At 35.2% G+C, this 19033-nt stretch overlaps 3 protein-coding genes across 4 annotated transcripts; 2 read left to right on the top strand and 1 right to left on the bottom strand.

Moving 5' to 3' along the window:
* Positions 1 to 969: 969 nt before the first annotated feature.
* LOC108221994 (uncharacterized) lies at positions 970 to 6278 on the bottom strand. 2 transcript variants are annotated; one of them, XM_064094282.1, is made up of 2 exons: positions 6092 to 6278; positions 970 to 5581 (listed from the first exon to the last, which is right to left on the bottom strand). In XM_064094282.1, exon 2 carries the CDS (start codon positions 5536 to 5538, stop codon positions 1213 to 1215), a length of 4326 nt encoding a protein of 1441 aa, XP_063950352.1. In that variant the 5' UTR covers positions 5539 to 5581; positions 6092 to 6278; the 3' UTR covers positions 970 to 1212. The 2 variants fall into 2 exon arrangements, with proteins under 2 accessions (XP_063950352.1, XP_063950353.1); XM_064094283.1 differs by having other exon boundaries at positions 6124 to 6272.
* Positions 6279 to 10483: 4205 nt separating this feature from the next.
* On the top strand, positions 10484 to 14769 carry LOC108221739 (putative respiratory burst oxidase homolog protein H). The gene is given in 13 exon segments (XM_064094437.1): positions 10484 to 10961; positions 11104 to 11266; positions 11355 to 11403; positions 11486 to 11599; positions 11715 to 12710; positions 12788 to 12903; positions 13002 to 13185; positions 13188 to 13438; positions 13520 to 13679; positions 13972 to 14100; positions 14199 to 14327; positions 14427 to 14505; positions 14579 to 14769. Coding segments are annotated over 13 exon segments (2841 nt in total). The 5' UTR covers positions 10484 to 10600; the 3' UTR covers positions 14689 to 14769.
* Positions 14770 to 16449: 1680 nt separating this feature from the next.
* On the top strand, positions 16450 to 18500 carry LOC108222629 (uncharacterized). Its single transcript, XM_017396516.2, has 3 exons — positions 16450 to 17447; positions 17531 to 18073; positions 18208 to 18500. Exons 1-3 carry the CDS (start codon positions 16542 to 16544, stop codon positions 18307 to 18309), a joined length of 1551 nt encoding a protein of 516 aa, XP_017252005.2. The 5' UTR covers positions 16450 to 16541; the 3' UTR covers positions 18310 to 18500.
* Positions 18501 to 19033: the final 533 nt, after the last annotated feature.

Genomic DNA, 19033 nt, shown 5'->3' with positions numbered 1-19033 from the left:
AAACAGAAAATCATATACTCCCTCCGTCCCATTTAATTCTATACGTTTCTTTTTCACTGCTCGACACGCACTTCAATGATTTTATAAAATATAGATCTATAACTTATTTTTAAAATTTTCTTTTTCTGAATAAAAATATAACATCCAAATTTTTATTAAAAAAAATCTTAAAAATAAGTTATAGAGCTATACTTTACCGGAGCATTAAAATCCGTGCCGCGTCCCCGTCCTCCAACGTATATAGCTAAAGGGGGACGGAGGGAGTACATATTATGCGAATAAAAACAACTGCTTGACATGGATTCTCTACGCTGTCAATGTATGTGCTGTGATAAATAGTATTTGTTTTATTGACTAGACAGTTTTACATGCAAGGTGATACTATTTAGCTTCGAAAGAATATATATAGGTATTTGTTTCATTGACTAGACAATTTTACATGCAAGATGATACTATTTAGTTTCGAAAGAATATATATGTTACATGCAAGCGATACTATTTAGCTCCAGAATAATATGTTGAGTCATCTCTTGTCTTATGTGCTGCCTGTTTTCATATGGTGCTATGATGCATGTTCAACAATTTAAGTAAAACGAATTTATAAGATGTTTCAAAAAAACGAATTTATAAGAGAGACGACACCGGATTTACTCATTAACACCTAAATCCGTATTGTATTTGCGGATTCGGATGTGCCATATCCGTATCCGAAATACTCGGATTCAAATACGGATAATATCCGCCTCAAGTCAAATACGGATAATTTCCATTTTTTTTCGAATAAGATACAAATATTTCGAATGAATATCAGATTTTTCGAATTATTTTGAAAGCCATACCGTTAATGCAATCATTCAATATCAGATTTTTCGAATTATTTTGAAAGCCAACAGCTAGAAACTGAGGCTCACCAAAAGAGAATTGTTCAAAGCTGGAAATTAAAATTTTGCAATATGCGACATAACAAACTTGGTGTAAAAGTTCTTCTTTTATTTATTACCACCAGAGATATTATTGCTGCTTGCTTCCATTACATAGTATATATCACATAAAAAGGCAAAATGGATGACACTAAAGATAAGATGGTTCACAAAAATACCAACAGCCAAATCCAACTAAATCTACGACCAGCTGATTTGGAGTAGGGGCTGAGAAACACTAGCTCACTTTGAGCATTATTCAGGACGAGCATGTTCCTAACATAAGCTGGTTTCATCTGCCCAAATTCCCATTGTCAAAATCACCGGGTCTGGAATTTTCTATGCATAACAAGCTGTTCTCCTGGATGGAATTTAGGCCATGAGCCTGCCACACCATTGGAGGACCTTGGTCCATGATCCCTTGCTTAGGTTCGAGACCATCAATGTTAACTTCCATTTCTCTGTCATTGTAATTCAAATGATCCATTCTTTTATTATCAGCTATGCATAAAGGGTCAACACGAACTTCAGAGCTTAATTGAATCCCAGTTTGGTCAAGACCCTCAATGCTAACTTCCATATGTTTATCACTATAATGCAAATGATCCACCCTTCTTCCATCATCCATACATGAAGGATCAACATTAAGACCAGAGCCTGAAGGAATCCCAATTATGTCAAGACCCCCAATGTTGACTTCCATATGTCTATCATCATAATGCAAATGATCTACCATTTTATGGTCAACCATGCTTGAAGGGTCAACAATAAGATCAGAGCTATAATGTATCCCAGGCTGGTCAAGACCCTCAAGGTTGACTTCATTCTGCCCATCATTATAATACAGATGATCCGCCCTTTTATCTTCATCCATGCATGTAGGGTCAACAATAAGATTAGAGCTTGGTTCAATCTGAGTTTGGCCCCCTTCTATACTCACATTATTAGCCACAGTCACCAATCCCCGTTCAGATGACTCAGGAGCTTCTTTTTTTGGCCTCTTCCACTTTTTAGTAGATGACGTCCCATCATCCTCAAAATCTTCCTCTTCTCTGTCTCTATGCAGATACATCCATAATTTCCTCTCACCATCAAATTGAACACAAGGATCACGTTCATAATGCAGACGATCCAAGGCCCCACTAACAACTTGATTGACTTGTGCATCAGAGACCTCTTCCACTACATACTGGGAATCTCTAATTAAAGTACAGACATCTGCCCTTGTTCCAATACTGCCAGGCAATCTAGCAGCTGCATCTCTGACAAGGCAAAGAATTGTAACATGCGGCGGCCGATCCTGCTTCAACAAAAAGTGCTCTCGGGCTTTTGATGTTAGTTTACCACCACACTTTCTTAAGGGAGCTACAAAGGATTTTTTACCATCAGCAGCAGTGTAGCAGAAGGCCCTGTCAGGTATTGCATATCTGAGAACTTCTTCCTTGCGAAAATAACTTCTTACCTCATCACAGCTTTGGCTTATGGTGTTTAGACTCTTTTGAGCTCTCAAGTCCTTAAACCTTTCTTTCTCGTCAATGTTAAGCTGCATCAATGTCAACGGAGGGGCAGGAAGACTTCCAATTAGTCGGAGGGTCTCTTGACTACTTTTCAACCAATTTGCAAATGAGTCAACTAGCTTCACTAGCATTTTGCGTGGAAGACCCCAAGCTTCAGGAGATGTCACCTCCTCGATAGTTTCCTGATCTGAAGGACTCCGTGGACCAATCCAGGACCAGGATTTTGTAGATTTTTCATATTTCAAAACTGCTTTCCAACCTTTTGCTCCTAAAGGAGGTGATTTAGATGATAATAATTTAAGAACACCTCTGACCAAATCCTGAAGTGGCTCTTGAGTCTCAAGAATACAAGGATCTCCTGGATTTGATTTTACACGGTTAACAATATCCTGAACAGTAAGAGATGGAAGATTCAGCTCGGTAGTTCTCGCAGTGTTCTTTATATCCCTGTTTAGGTGAGATAGTTCCCCACCAATGCCCTCCTGCTTACTCTCCTCCTCATCATCTTTCAGCACTCCATTATTGTTGCCATTATGCTTTCCCATGTCCACAGGATCATCAGGAAGTATGGTTGTCATTGCCATACGAACAGCTGAAAGAAGATGAATGATTGAGAATGAAAATTCAGCATCAACAGTAGGAGTGATCAATGTAAATTGCTTCTTTACTGATTTGCTTTCGACATCATCTCCAGCTAACACTACAGTAGAAGATAGATCAGAAACTCCTTTTTCAGGAGTACCAATTTCATTTGGCTCAGGTACGTTTATCATCATATCATCCTTAACTTTCCTTTTTTTCATTGAAGAATTGCATTCTAATAGCTGCATGTCAGATCTTTCAAAATGTCGGTCCCTTGCTCCAATATCTTTACCTTTATTTTGCATCTTACCAGAAGTGTTTTTATGCTTTGCTAATATACTTTTAAGTGAATCATCTTCATTGTCAGCCATTGAGTAGCCAGGCATGGTTTCTATTTTCTCCATCCTGCCAACATTGTAAGGACGCATGGATGCCATTGAAATCCTTTCGCTCTGTTCATCCTGTACATGACCATTCCTTCCAAACTTGGACCACTCTCCCCAATCATCATTGTAATTATAACCAGTGCTCCTACCTGGTCCAGGAAAATTTCTGCCCATATCATCCATCTTATTCTTTTGTTTTGCTTTCATGCTGAAAATGTCTTCTGAAATATATGAATGTGTACCATGGAAACCCATCTTCTTCTGGATGTTGGAAATTTCATCACCACATCCACCAATCTTTTCATCCCCTTTGACAAATTTAGCCTGCTTTGGATATGAAACAGATTTCATACCTGAGGCACCACCGGGATAAGCCCACTTGCTCCTCATCAAAGGATTGTCATCCTCATATTGCTCAGATGAGTCTGAATCTGAAGTGAAAGTTCTTCGGCGCTTTACATTTGGCACAACTCGTCGTCCATCCTGATTAGATATCGCGCCCCTGTCCTCATGTTTTGGATTCTCTCTATACCCTGAACCAGATCTATCATTCACTTTAATATCAGGAGAGTTCTTTTCAAACTTGGACTTGCTTTTAACATTTAAATTACCATATTTAGGTGATAAATCAGTTGAGAAATGCTCTTCTTTAGCTATCCCATGCCGAAAGGGATCACCTCTATCTGATAACTCAGCCCGATTTCCTTTCAACAATAAATTTGAAGAGTGCCCTTTCTCAAACTTCACTCTCTCACCAACATTTAAGTGCTGCATGTTATCAGGGGATTCAAGATTGTTGACGTATTCATGAGAAAACACAGATTTAGATGGCTTTGTTGTTAACAACTCAATATCTGATAACTGATTCACAGTTCTGTTCCTATTGTAGGCAGAAAAATCCTTTTTTGAAGACAAAGGTAAGCCTGTGAAGATATCAGAATATTTATCACCTCCGTAATTTTCATACTTCTCCGAAACTTTAGAGTTAGCAGGATCATCCTTTCGACTAGTGCTTAGGAAACTCCGATTGCTCTGGACAGCTACTTTATACAATGCTTCTCCGTCAGTATTATCATCTGGTACCCGATTTCTCATCCTGAAAGCAGCGTGTGAATTGTTTCCAGAAGCCATGTCATATCTTGAAGAAGTTGATGCAAAACCATAAGGGCTTGACCTCATTTTCATGCCCTGACGACCAGCAGAGTAACAACCTGCTGATTCTTTTGAAGCAGATTTCTTCGACCCAGTTACTTTCAAGGTCCCTTTTGGATTTTGCCTTTCATAATGTGCTGTATCAAGTGCCACCTGCTTCTCTCGAGAAGAGTAACCAAAGGCTGAACTCAGCTTTTCCTCAGAATAATGACTTATTTTCTGTCCTACTTTCTGGTTCATCAGCCTCCTATTCCAAATGCCATCTACCGATTCTTCCCTTTCCGAGTCAGTTTCCAAGTCTTCCATATCTTCATGCATTAAGCTCTTTTGACTTTTCATAATATTCAACACTCGGATCTTCTCTTCAATGCTGTATCCCTTGCAATTCGCCCAAGCATCCTTTATCTGATGAAAATTAGTGACCATCGAGTTCTGATACTTCTGGAGATGATGATAATGGTTGCAGTTCTGAAAGAAAATCGAACCCTGCCTATAAAGTGCAACCCGTGGTTCACATAGCCCACCTTTAAACAATTTAAAAAGCTTATCAAGGGGATTACCAAAATGCATATTACAACCTGTAAACAGCTCCTTCAACGTCCGCATAAACATCTCTTGATCCATATCTGGTAGAAACTTTGTCAGATCAAACCTTTCTTCCTCTGTCAAAACATCATTCCACACATCCATAGACAAAATATCACCAAACCCGGAAAGATCATACAACTCCAACGGAATACTACAAGTCTGATCCCCAACTTGTACATACTCTGCTCCAGTTTCCCCCAATTCTAACAAATCAAAGTCATCAGAACCCGCGCCAGAATCACAATCATTAAATTCATCATCATCGTCATCCTCCTCATCCGAAAAAACATCATCCAAAAACTCATCTTCATCAGTCGACATACTCTCCCTATTCTTAGAGGACATCTCGGAATCAAATCTTAAACAGTTTACTCTACGTGTCTCAATCACCATTCAACATAACAAATCACCACTCGTCATACAAATATCAACCTACCTGTAAAAAATAACACATTTTCAGTTGTCAAAACATATAAAAATAATAACACACAACAAATAAAAACCTAATTCAAAACCCTATCAAAAAAAAAAAGACTATAAAAATTAATTGATTAAAAAACAGATGATCAAGCAATGCAAACACTTACATAGACATGAATATACAAGTAAAAAACCGAATTCAAAGACATGAATATTTTGTATCGGGTTTTTATCGGGTTTCGGGTCGGGTCTCGGTTCAGAATACTTAAGATCCAGATCCAATCGGTTCGGAACTGGGCGGATATCCATCGGGTCGGATAAATCTGCCATCCCTACCCTCCCCCCTCCCTCTCTCTCTCTCTCCCCCCTCTACCTCCCTGTCTGTCTCTCTCTCTCTCACACAAATATAAGACCAAATTAAAAGCTAATTAAAACAGTGAGATAAACAACTAACTGATTCATAACAAATTAACAAGTAACGAATTGAATCACAACAGAATATCAAGTAAGGCATACAGCTACATACCATTCAAAATCGAAAAATGGATGAGAAATCACCTCGGCGAAAGCTAGGGTTTGGAGAAGCCGAATAATCGATAATAATACACAGATAATATGCGTGTCTATATATGCGTGTATGAGGAAGACGATGATGAGCAGTGTGTAATTGCTGAGGGAGGGTGCGAAATGACGGAAAAGGGCACACGCGGATTGAGAAATATGTTTGTTTTGTTTTAAGATGGGAAGACAAACTGAGTGGGTTGGTTTGACGACGTGATAAGTCGATGTTAAAATAGATATATAGTTGTTGTTGTAATTTAAAATTAAAAAGTGATTTTTGATGTTAAAATAAAATTTATGATCTGTAAATATAAAATAGAACCAAATATAATTAAATGAAGTTATATTTTAATTACACAATTTTAGAGTACATAACTATATTTGACACTCTTACTTTATTAATATATTTTTTCACTTGAATGCTAATGTGATAATTATAACATCATTTATACTTAATTCTATATTTAATATCAAGTATAGCATTTTGTTATTTTATATTCAGGTTTAGCACGTCATTGAAGTTGAGTTTTTTGTTTTGGTGCTATATTATAACAATAGCACATACCGTAACACCACGATTAGACTTGCTCTTAGTAGTTTCGAGAAAGAAGAAGAAGAGAGGGCGAGTGAACTCACCGAATCAGATGATGATTCAAATAGAGACAGATTCGGACTCAGTCGAGTAATTGTAAGGGAAGATGTTTTTTTTCCAAACCGTCTGTAAACAGCGACTTCACGAACGTGTGGTAGAAGCTATACTTGAGATACGATTAGGGTGTGGTGCGGCAGGTGGTGATTTTTATATGCTCTTTTTTTTTAAATATTAAAATTTTCAAGTGAAAGAATTTTATTGATACAAATTATTATATTTTAATATAATTGATCTACAAATATGTATATCCTGATAAAATGAATTTTTGATAAGATTTTTAAAGCTTTGTGTTCAAATTAAATTTTACAAAAAAAAAAAAAAATCTTGTATCAGTGTGTGTTACAAATATGAGATATAGAAAACCAAGCGTAGTATTGTTTTCTTTTATGAAACAAAAATGATTGTGCTTAAAATGTTTGGGCAAGATTATAAAATAACAATTATAATGGTAATCAATTTATTAATGAAACTAAGCAGATATGTAAATATTTTTATTAGAGATTATTTTCAAAAATATATAAACCACACATGAGCACAACAAATAACCTAATTTTCTTAAAAAAAAATTCTTAAATTTCGGTCAATTTATTTAAATTTTGATTATTTTCCTATTCTTATGATATAAAGAAAATCTGAAAAAATAGATCATAATTAACCTCTTTATAATTTAATTGTTTGTTGGTGTTGAGAAACAATAAGGAAAAAGGAAACTAACAGTTTTTTCTAATAAAATGTACTCTCTCCATCTCATATTATGTGTCTTATGTTGACTATTGAAGAGTCAATTTGGCTACACTTTAATCACAAATTACAAATACTATATATTAAAAAAGTTGTTTTATTAGAAAGTATATCTAATCCCCTTCAATATCCATTTTTCAGATTTTTAAAATAATTAATAAATTTTCTTTAATCAATGGTCAAAATTTGGTCAAATTGATCTCTTAATAGTCAAAATAGAACACATAAATGAGATAGAGTGTAACATCCCGAATTTTCGGAATATTAAAAAACTAATTTCACGACATAAATAATATCATTACTTAAATCAAAATCCTCAAATAATATATAAGTCAAAGCAGCGGTCAAACCCAATAATCAAAAGTCATAAACTTGGAGACGCAGCTCCATAATCCAAAACCAATAACTAATAAATTCATCAAATTATTCTTAATAAACACTAAGTCTTTATTCACTAATGCAAATATTCACAAAGCATAAAATCCAAAAGTCCTCAATCTTATTCTCAAAATCCTTCCACATGATAGAACCTGAAATATGGAAAATCGGATGAGCTACACAGCTCAGCAAGCAACAATTTGACTAACAATTAATCTCGAAATCAGTAGGTGTTTTTATAAAACCTTGTACCTCAAAACAATAATAATTTTTAAAACACTTGTAAAAGCAAATCCAACCCACAGTTTATATTTTAAAAGCAAACAGAATTTAAAACAAAACAGAAATAAAAATCTTATAGATACCACAGTCTTACTCTACGGCCACACTTTCCCAATGACCGGGATCTTATTCTTATTCTTTTGCCACACTTACCCAGTGACCGGGATCTAAAGTTCAATAATCACGCGCCCTTAATAGGTATCTGAAGTTGCACACTTGTGCGCCTACTAAGGGTATCTAAGGCTAGTTCCGGAACTATAGCGTAGATTACGAACGGGTACGAAACGTAGAGACTGGATCTTCAAAGATTCTCATATCTTATATCATATAAATTTCGAAACAAAATTCTTATTCTTATAAATCTCGAAACAAAATTTTCTTATATCTCATAACAAAAATCTGAAATTCACAAAATCAAAATATCTTTTCGAAAATAAAAGTAAGTCAAAAAGTACTTACCTCAAAGTCGACACTTAAAATCCGAAATTAATAACACGAACGAAGCCTATACATTTAATTAATAAACAAAACATAATTAACACATAACACTTCTTAAACAATCAAGAGCAAGGCACATAACAAGTCTTAACAAAATACAAACTTTAACAACTAATAACAATTAACATAATTTCATTTATCGAATAAGATAAATAACATGCATGCTGTTACAAATTTCAATATTAACTAAAGATAACTTCTGAATATGAGAAAATAATCAACTAGAGAATTAAAGTAAATTCAACAAGGATTTCAGAATGACCAGGTTCATAACCAACGGACAGATAACGAATTAGTTATGAATTTTAGAAGTTCAAGTAACAGAGCAGAATTTTACTCAGTAGCAGTTTACATTCAAAGCAGATTTTGACGAAGCAAACAAACTGATCTCAACTAGACTATAACTAAACACTTAAAGAGCATTCTCAGAGGTTTCCTAATTGGTAAATATCACAATTTTATGGCAAATAACGAGGGAGATATGAATTTTTAAACACGGAACAACTCAGCAGAAAAGTATAAACAGCCCTGAATCTTTGTAAGTCAGTTTAGACAATTAAATCAATTTAAACAACTTATGGGTATGACTGATAACTAAAGATTATATCTCAAGCTTTTCAGATTGGTATCAGGAGTAAATTTTCGACATATGATCAATTTATAGCGAATTTTTGAACATGGAAAAAAAGTTTCGCGACTAAGAACTGAAGGGTTACAAAGAATATCATTTTAAGCATAGATACACTGCTAATTTCGAAATAAGTCCTGAGACAAAAGTTGTAGGTATCGAAGAGAGCTTTTCAGAATGTCCAGAATCAACAAAATCCGATCAATTTTCAATTTACTACGATTTTTACAACCCAACTGATTCACAGAAAATACTATATACGAATTTCAGCATAAACAAACAGGCAAACAAGATATACTCACATCAAATACACATGACAAGGAACAACAAATCAATATATCAAGTCAATATATACTTGCAAGGATCGAAGACGAAGAAAACATACCCGTCCACGTAAATTGTTGAACGACTTATTCGGTATCTAAAGGGATTCTTATATAGCACATAAAACCTAATCAAAAATAGGAATTTCCAAACTTGGGTCAAAATTTTCTCCACCTCATAAACCAATTTCCAAATATAAGGTTTTCTCACAAAGATTTCGATTTTCTAAAATAATTCTACGCTTCTTTCCATTAATAAAGAATTCTATCTATTTTATTATTCAAATAACTAACACAAAATAATTCTAGAAGCTTCCAATTAATGCTAACATCTAATAATATAAATACAAACAAATTTTAAATCTCAAATCTAACTCATAATAACAATACTAATTATATAGAAATATTTAAATAAATAAATAAAATCACAGTATTTTACATTGAGTAACAAAAATAAGTGATAAAGTTGTATTTTTACCCATCCTCGTTTTTAGCAAGTGTAGCTCATTTTAGGGTTTTTTCACATAATCGGATGGACGGTAATGCATTATAAATAATCATATATTGATAATTAAATCATAATTTATAAAAACTTTATGACAATTATTTATATTTATGTAAATTTGAATTATGTGTAATAATTAACCCGACACAAACCTCTATACAAGTTACAGCTGACCCACGTAATACTAGAATTTATAGAACCAAATCTACATGCAAAATGTTGACAACATTAAAGTACATGTTTGCAAATGCAGAATTTTCGTTATTTACTCTCTATCTTTGGACAAGATGTTAACTAAGCCAACACTATACCTGGATGAATTTTTTCTTCATTGTCTGAGCGATGTTTCCTCCTTTCTCTTCTCTCTGTTTTCACCTCTATCATTTCACATTACACCTGCAACTGGAAACTCTCTTTTGTTCTGGTCGAAATCCGAAATTTAATATTCAAATCAATATAGAATCAACATGGAAAAACAACTGCTTAAAGGATCAAGTAATATGCATGTCAATCTTGAGAGCGTCAAGATTCATAAAGACGATTCAGGATCATCTGGAGATCATGGGCCTTCTACATTGCCCCCAAGCACAAGCAAAAGTACTTTTAGTAGGCTTGGAAGTAAATTTAAAGCCTCCACCAAGGGACTTAAAGGCTATGGTCCAAGGAGAGCCCCTGGAGCGAAATCGGGAGCGTTTAGAGGGCTTAAGAGCGTAAAATTTATCGATAAGAAAAAAATAAATAAAGATGGTTGGAAAGATGCAGAACATCGTTTTCATCAAATGGCAGTTAATGGAAAGCTCAAGAGAGATAAATTTGGAATTTGTGTTGGTATTACCAATATATATTTATAATTATGATAAAATATAAAATGGTTCTTTTCTTTTGTTACATATTTGTCACAGTGTTGGTTAGATTCCTTGTTTGTTGTGATGTATGTTTTAATTTTTGCCTTCATTTTTGGTTTTACAAGGAATACAAGATAACAGCGAATTTGCAGCTGAGTTGTTTGATGCCTTAGTGAGGCGTAGGAATCTAGATATAGAGAATGGCATAGATATCGAACAATTTAAGATGTTCTGGGAAGACATTGCACTTCAAGATAGTGATACAAGGCTTCATATATTCTTCGATATGTAAGGAACTCTTCTGTAACCAAATATATGTCTCCCTTAAAAGTGTGGCATGATCTATGGACTAAAAGTGATCATGGTAGTGTTTCAGGTGTGACAGGAATGGGGATGGAAAATTATCCGTGGACGAAGTAAAAGAGGTGAGGATTCTCTTCTTTTGCCTTCTCTTTCTATTCATGTTCTCAATCTTAAGGAAATTATCTGATTATTGTCATTAACAAGATACTGCTGATAAGTGCCGCGGCTAACAAACTTGGAAACTTTAAGAAACATGCGGGACACTATGCAGCTCTCATCATGGAAGAACTAGACCCAGATCAGTTAGGATATATTGAGGTAGCACATATATTGATATAGAAGAATCATATAGTTAATTAGGCCTCAGAGTGATGGTCTTAGGGAATGTGTTCTCAATCTCCTAAAAGCTCTTGTTATATTAATGTGCACACAGATGTGGCAACTTGAAGCACTATTAAGAGGGATAGGTCACACATCTGGAGGAGGAAACAGCTCAGTGAGCTCATCTATGCAGAAATCACAATCACTTACAAGAACTATGATACCGACGAGATATAGAGGTAAATTTGGTAAATATGGAAACTTGGCTAAGGAAAAAGCATATGAAAATTGGAGGCAAATATGGGTAATGTCCTTGTGGTTGCTCTTGAATGCTATCCTCTTTACTTGGAAGTTTAAACAATATGAAACGATGCCGGGTTTTCAAGTGTGTGGCTATTGTGTTTGTATTGCCAAGGGGGCAGCCGAGACACTTAAGTTGAACATGGCTCTCATTCTGTTTCCTGTATGCAGAAGAACACTTACTAAACTTCGTGAAACATTTCTTGGGGCCTTTGTGCCTTTTGATGACAACATAAACTTCCACAAAATCATTGCATTGGGGATTGCAATAGGGGTTCTTCTACATACAGTGTTTCATCTTACTTGCAATCTTGTGAGAATATCAACTTGTCCGAAGCCACTGTTCATGAGTACTCTTGGGAGTTCTTTCGACTACAAGCAGCCATCATATATGGACATTGTAATGACTGTTCCCGGTATAACTGGTGTGATTATGCTTTGCATTATGGTATTTTCATTCACTCTCGCGACACATTCGTTCAGGAGAAAAGTAGTGAAATTACCATGGAAATTTGACCGCTTAGCGGGCTTTAATGCCTTCTGGTATTCACATCATCTTCTGATTGTAATCTATATCCTCTTCTACATTCACGGCACCATGTTGATCATTGGCAAGCAGAAGACGGTAATGTTCATTAGTATCTTGCCTGAAACTCGATATATCATAATCATTAATGAAGCTTATATCACTGATGATGATTTACTCTCTATGCAGACATGGATGTACATCACGATTCCTGTATTGTGTTACTCAACTGAAAGATTGTTGGTTATGTATGATCTTAATTATGAAGTCCACATCATTAAGGTTAGGATTAACACATCTCATTCACTTTATTTACTATTATAATAACACCAACAGAAGTAACTACATAGGCAATGCAGGCTGTTATCTACACAGGAAATGTGCTAGCATTATACATGAGCAGACCTCCACCATTCAAGTACAAGAGTGGGATGTACCTTTTCGTTAAGTGCCCAGATTTATCAAATTATGAATGGTCAGTATTATAATCATTCGACAACATATGTATTATGCGCGCGCACACACACATATGATACGTTTCATCAAGCATTCATTCGCTAACCACAAAAACAGGCATCCCTTTTCAATCACTTCAGCACCGGGAGATGACTATTTAAGTATTCATATTCGTGCTCTGGGAGATTGGACTAATGAACTTAAAGACAGATTTGAGAGGGTAATACATACTCATTTCTTTGCTATTGACTTGTTCAAATCATCTCTAGTTTCTCGATTATGGCCTTTAGCATATGCGAATTGCAGATCTGTGAAGTCCAAGACGCGAAACCAAGAGAAGGAAATCTTGTTAGACTTGAAACTAGAACAAACGCAAGAACTTCAAATGTAACTCCTCTGGGAAGAATTTCAAGTGTAGCTCCTCTTGCAAGAATGTCAAACGCAACATTTAATGAAAGAAGTTCAAATGTAGAGCGACTCTCAGTCGCATCAATCTCAGATGTCATTCAAAACTCAAGATCAATTCATGAACAACCAGACTTGCCAGAACCAATGTAAGTTATATATGAATTAAGCTATACATAAATTAAGCTATATTTTATTTCACTGTTGATAATTTATAATATTCGATGCAGTTTTCCAAAAATTTTCATCAAAGGACCCTACGGAGCACCAGCTCAAGACTATAAAGAATACGATATTCTTTTACTCATTGGTTTAGGAATAGGAGCAACTCCATTTATCAGCATCCTAAAAGATCTTTTAAACCACATTACGCCATCTTACATTGATTTGGTAAGTCAAGTGCATGATGATAATTTTTAACTATGAGTTTTTTTATGGCGTGTCCGTGGGCATATGCTAACAACTAAATTGTATACATTTAACTCATTTTGATTGGCTACCACTTAATAATGATGGACCCCTGCATATACAACAGCCACACCAAATAAAAAAAACTAAATGCATAGGATTTAGTTCTTAGCATGTACCCATTAGCACACACTAGACAAACTGTTTAACTATCGAGAGTGAGAAAAAGATTAAAAAAAAGAAATTATTATTAAGAGATCAAGTATTAATGCAGGGTTCGAATGAAGGCAGCTTTCGCGGTAAAGTTCCAGAACGAGCATACTTTTATTGGATAACAAGAGAACAAGCCTCATTTGAATGGTTCAAAGGCGTGATGGACGATGTTGCAGAACATGATTTTAATGTATGTTTATGAAATGCTACAACTCCTCAATTTTACTTTCTGTACTATATTTCCTTGGCTCTTAGAACTAATAAGCAATATTGTGCTATATATTGCAGCATATAATTGAAATGCATAATTATCTGACTAGTGTATATGAAGAAGGTGATGCACGATCAGCACTCATAACCATGGTTCAGTCCTTAGAACGCGCTAAAAAAGGTGTTGACATTGTTTCAAATAGTAAGGTATTATCTATCTTATTCTTCACTTAATCTGTCTACTTTGTATTCATATGGACTTTTTTTTGCAACTTAATTGTTTCTAATAATATATAAACACAACAGATAATAACTCATTTTGCCAGACCTAATTGGAGAAAGGTGTTCGAAGAATTATCACAACGTCATAACAAACATTGCATAGGTAAACATTTCATTTTTAGTAGCTTATATGATACTTTTTATTGTCCCATACTTGACATTAACTAAATTTTTAGGCGTGTTCTACTGTGGAAGTGCCACACTTACGAAACCACTGAGGGATCTTTGCGAAGAATTTACCTTGGAAACATCAACTCGTTTTGAGTTTCACAAGGAAAACTTTTGAATCACAAAGACAACGTCTAACACATAGATCTAACAATCCTTTTCACCTTCAATTTGATAGTTTTTTTAGATAATATTTGTAAACACACAACATACTTTTGAATATTCAAGTAATAGTTTAGCTTAATTTTGTATGATTAATTAAAATATTTTGTTTACCAACCATCATTGTTGTCTAGTTGTATTATAAAGCAAGAGCAATTTTATAAAAAGACTAGATCTAATAATTTTAAGGTGGACACAAAGCAAAAATCATCATATATGGATATGCTGAGGAAATATACAATCACTTTGATTATGATGATACATCCTAATGAAGTAACATAGAACTGGACGGATAGAATTGGAGAATAAATCAGGTTTGATGATGCAAATTTAATAGCCAGTAAATTTGCATATATCCACTCCACAAATATTCAAATTTATATACAATCATATGAAAAGTTGATTTGACAACTTCTACAAAATCATGAATCTTGAAACATGTCTTATCTTGTTTCTTAGATCAGGATAATCTAAACAGATTCATCAAATCATTTATTTGACAATTACGAAAAAAGATCAACTATCAACATATGTAATAGTATTTGGCATCATAACATGCATCAAAAGTTAACAAGATAATAAATAGGAATCATTAGTATAGAATAAATTCGAGTTTTAGGATCATTAGCGACATGCGTGTGTAAATTTATATTTAAAAGTAGGGTGTATTTAAAAATTGTTTAAAATTAAAATAATATTTGAAATCAATTATTAGAGACATGATACTATTTTAACACCAAGAATCACTTTTGATACTAAATTATGGTAATCTCCATCTATTTTAGCACAAACAATGGATATACTCTAAGATTATAATCAGTTGGAAAAAAGTGTGGATTTTATATCCCATATAATTTGAAGACATACATGTAACACCTCAGCCCCATCGAGGAGTGTGCCGACTTTAGTTGAGTTTATAAGCATAAGTATTACTACAAATTGCACCAACAAATCGTAAGTAGTTTAAGACTACTTATAAATGATAAATTATATATAAATTTGAATAATCAAAGATATTAGTTATGATTAAACTAAAATATTATGACATATGACTGATACTCCAATATTTTTGTGTATATTCACTGTAATTATACTATATATTCACATATATAGGCCCTGTTTGGGGATTAGCTGTTAGCGGTTAGCTGTTAGCGGATTGAATTAGATGTTTTGACTAGCGGATTGAAATAGATGTTTTGACTAGCGGATTGAATTAGATGTTTCTCGTAAAACTGTTTGGTTAATAGCTGGCTGATTAGCTTTTTCTGACACAAACTAAAACCTCTAACCCAAAAAACTCCTCAAAGTAGCTTTTTCAAAATTAGCTTTTTGGGTCCAAACCTATATTTCAATCCGCTGACTACCAAACACTTGTATTAGCGGATTCTAGTGGTCAAACCTCTAACTCAAGCCAAACCTCTAATTTTGCTTCAAACCTCTAACTTCCAAACATGGCCATAATAAAATTTAAAAAATCCTTTTTTGCCACATGTAGTGCATGCATGCATATGCTTGTAGTATTACAAAACATAACATGCATCCAACAAAATCTGCTACTCTAATCACCTCACCTCGTGACATAGGAATGCAAGATAAGACGAGCCTTAATTGTCGTGAATACATAACAAAAATGAACCTCTTGTCTGATCTAATGATCCGAACATCACTCAGTCCAACCATTTCTCTCCATCACACATTCCTCCTTCCCTGCACTCAGTGTTGTTGGAGCTCTGATCTTCTTGCAACCATGCTAATGAAACTTACCTTTTTACCAAAATTATACTTGTGTAATAAAAATCAAGCAGCATTATGCCCTCTCCTCACCATCGCCTGCCGCCTTTTGTGAGCGCTCTCCGAAACCCCATCACTTGGTTCTTTATTAGCGTCCTAATCCTTTATCTTCTTTATTCATCCAATGTCGCTCTGTACAATGATAAAGCCAACTGTTCTTTACCTTCTGAACTTCTTAACCCCAGAGAAGCTCTTCAAACAGTTGAACATTTGAGCAATTCGTCGCTCACGACGTCTCCAGATGAGGATCATAATAGTACTAGCCTTATGCTTCCTCAAACAACAACACCACCACCACCACCACCACCACCATCTATTCAACGATTTGATACCAAGATCAAACACATTGCTTTTGGAATTGCTGCATCAGAGTTTTTTTGGGAGAATAGGAAAGAGTACATCAAACAATGGTGGAGGCCAGGGGAAACTAGAGGGGTTGTTTGGTTGGATAAGAATGTAAGCACGGACAGGAATGAAGGGTTGCCGGAAATAAGGATTTCTGGTGACACTTCGCAGTTTAAGTACACCAACACGCAGGGTGACCGATCAGCATTGAGGATTGCAAGGGTAGTTTCTGAGACATTGAGGCTGGGAATGAAAGATATTAGATGGTTTGTCATGGGAGATGATGACACCGTGTTTATGGTTGAGAATGTGGTAAGAGTATTGTCTAAGTATGACCATAATGAGCTTTACTACATCGGGTGTATATCAGAGAGTCATGTTCAGAACATAGTTTTCTCCTATGCAATGGCATTTGGTGGAGGTGGATTTGCGCTAAGCTATCCATTGGCAAAGGAGTTGGAGAGGATTCACGATCGATGCATTCAACGATATCCGGGACTGTATGGAAGTGATGATAGAATGCAGGCTTGCATGGCAGAACTAGGTGTGCCACTCACTAGGGAACATGGATTTCATCAGGTGAATCAATGTAATATATCTTGAATTGTACAATATTCCAGTTGTGTATCTTAAAAGAGAAATTTAACTAATGTTCTCTGCAGTATGACGTGTATGGGAATCTATTAGGACTTTTGGGAGCTCATCCTGTAACTCCTCTGGTTTCGCTACACCACCTCGATGTATTGGATCCAGTATATCCAAAAATGACAAGAGTGCAGGCAATTCATCACCTATTTGAAGCTGCCAAGTATGATAGTGCCAGTATAGCACAGCAGTCCATCTGCTACGACAGGAACCGTGAATGGTCTATCTCAGTTTCATGGGGATACGTTGTTCAGATCATAAGAGGAGTACTATCGCCCAGAGAGCTAGAAATGCCAACAAGAACGTTCCTCAATTGGTACAAGAAGGCTGATTACACTGCCTATGCATTTAATACTAGGCCGTTCGCAAGGCAACCCTGCCAGAAGCCCTATGTTTATTACATGACTTCTATGAGATATGATGAGAAAAGGAGACAAATCGTTGCATTCCATTCTCTTAATAAAGATAGCTACCCTAATTGTAGATGGCAAATGGACTCACCTGAAGAAATTGATGATGTCATCGTCATGAAAAAGCCGGATAATGATCGTTGGCAAAAGGTACAGCACCTACCAGTATTTCACTTTTCTGATGCATTCAAAGAGATTTAGTTTCTATGTAACAGAATCTTTTCATTCATCAACTTTCATCGTACTATGACAAACCTAATTAAAGAAATTAATCTGTGTTACAGTCACCAAGGAGGGATTGTTGTAGGGTTATGCCATCTGGTAAAAACTCAAGCATGTACATATGGGTTGGCAAATGCAGACAAGGGGAAATTAGCGAATTATAGCTGTAACAGGAAAGGTGAAATCATTGCAAAGATCATGTACAGAGTAAACCAAGCTACAGATGATTTGATTTTTAAGAAGTTAGGACTTTACAAAAGGCAGAACGGCCACTATTGTGTATACATTTGTACCAATGTAATACAAACTTTGTATGTATGTAACTTTATACTCAGAAATCACTTGTTTTTTCCCCAGAAACTACAGCACAATTGAGATATTTTTACATATACCTTGTCTGAGGCTGAGAGTAGTGTAATTTCATCTAAACTTCTGTAATGTAGCGGAAGGATGCTGTTCCAGCAATTTAGTCTGTTCCGATTCTTGGCTGTGGGGCAGTTGCAGTATAAGCTATCAGCATATCTGAAACTGAGACATTTGGTGAAGCAGCTTTTGCCAAGATGGTCAGATCAACACGAGACTCATTCAAAGAACGTGACATGACAACGGGTTTAATCCTTGTTAGCCTCCCATCTTTGATTTCCAGGTTCACTATTTTGACATGAACATTTAAGTTATGATAGAGAGGGAGCAAGATAGAGAAAGAAATGATCTGCAAATATTCTACCATGATGCTTAAAACCAAAAAACTATCAGAAGAGTGAAGCAAAATCAAATATAACTGATATGAACTTGAGTTTTCAACAATCAGAACTGTAAGGCGTCATCCAATTCACATATTGCTTACTTGCATGTATATAGCTAAACGGGGATGAAAGAACTACAAGC

The sequence above is a fragment of the Daucus carota genome, chromosome 5 (assembly GCF_001625215.2).
Source record: "Daucus carota subsp. sativus chromosome 5, DH1 v3.0, whole genome shotgun sequence".
Classification (NCBI taxonomy): domain Eukaryota; kingdom Viridiplantae; phylum Streptophyta; class Magnoliopsida; order Apiales; family Apiaceae; genus Daucus; species Daucus carota.
The sequence above is the reverse complement of the archived record's forward strand: the minus strand, read 5'-3'. Positions and strand labels throughout refer to the sequence as shown.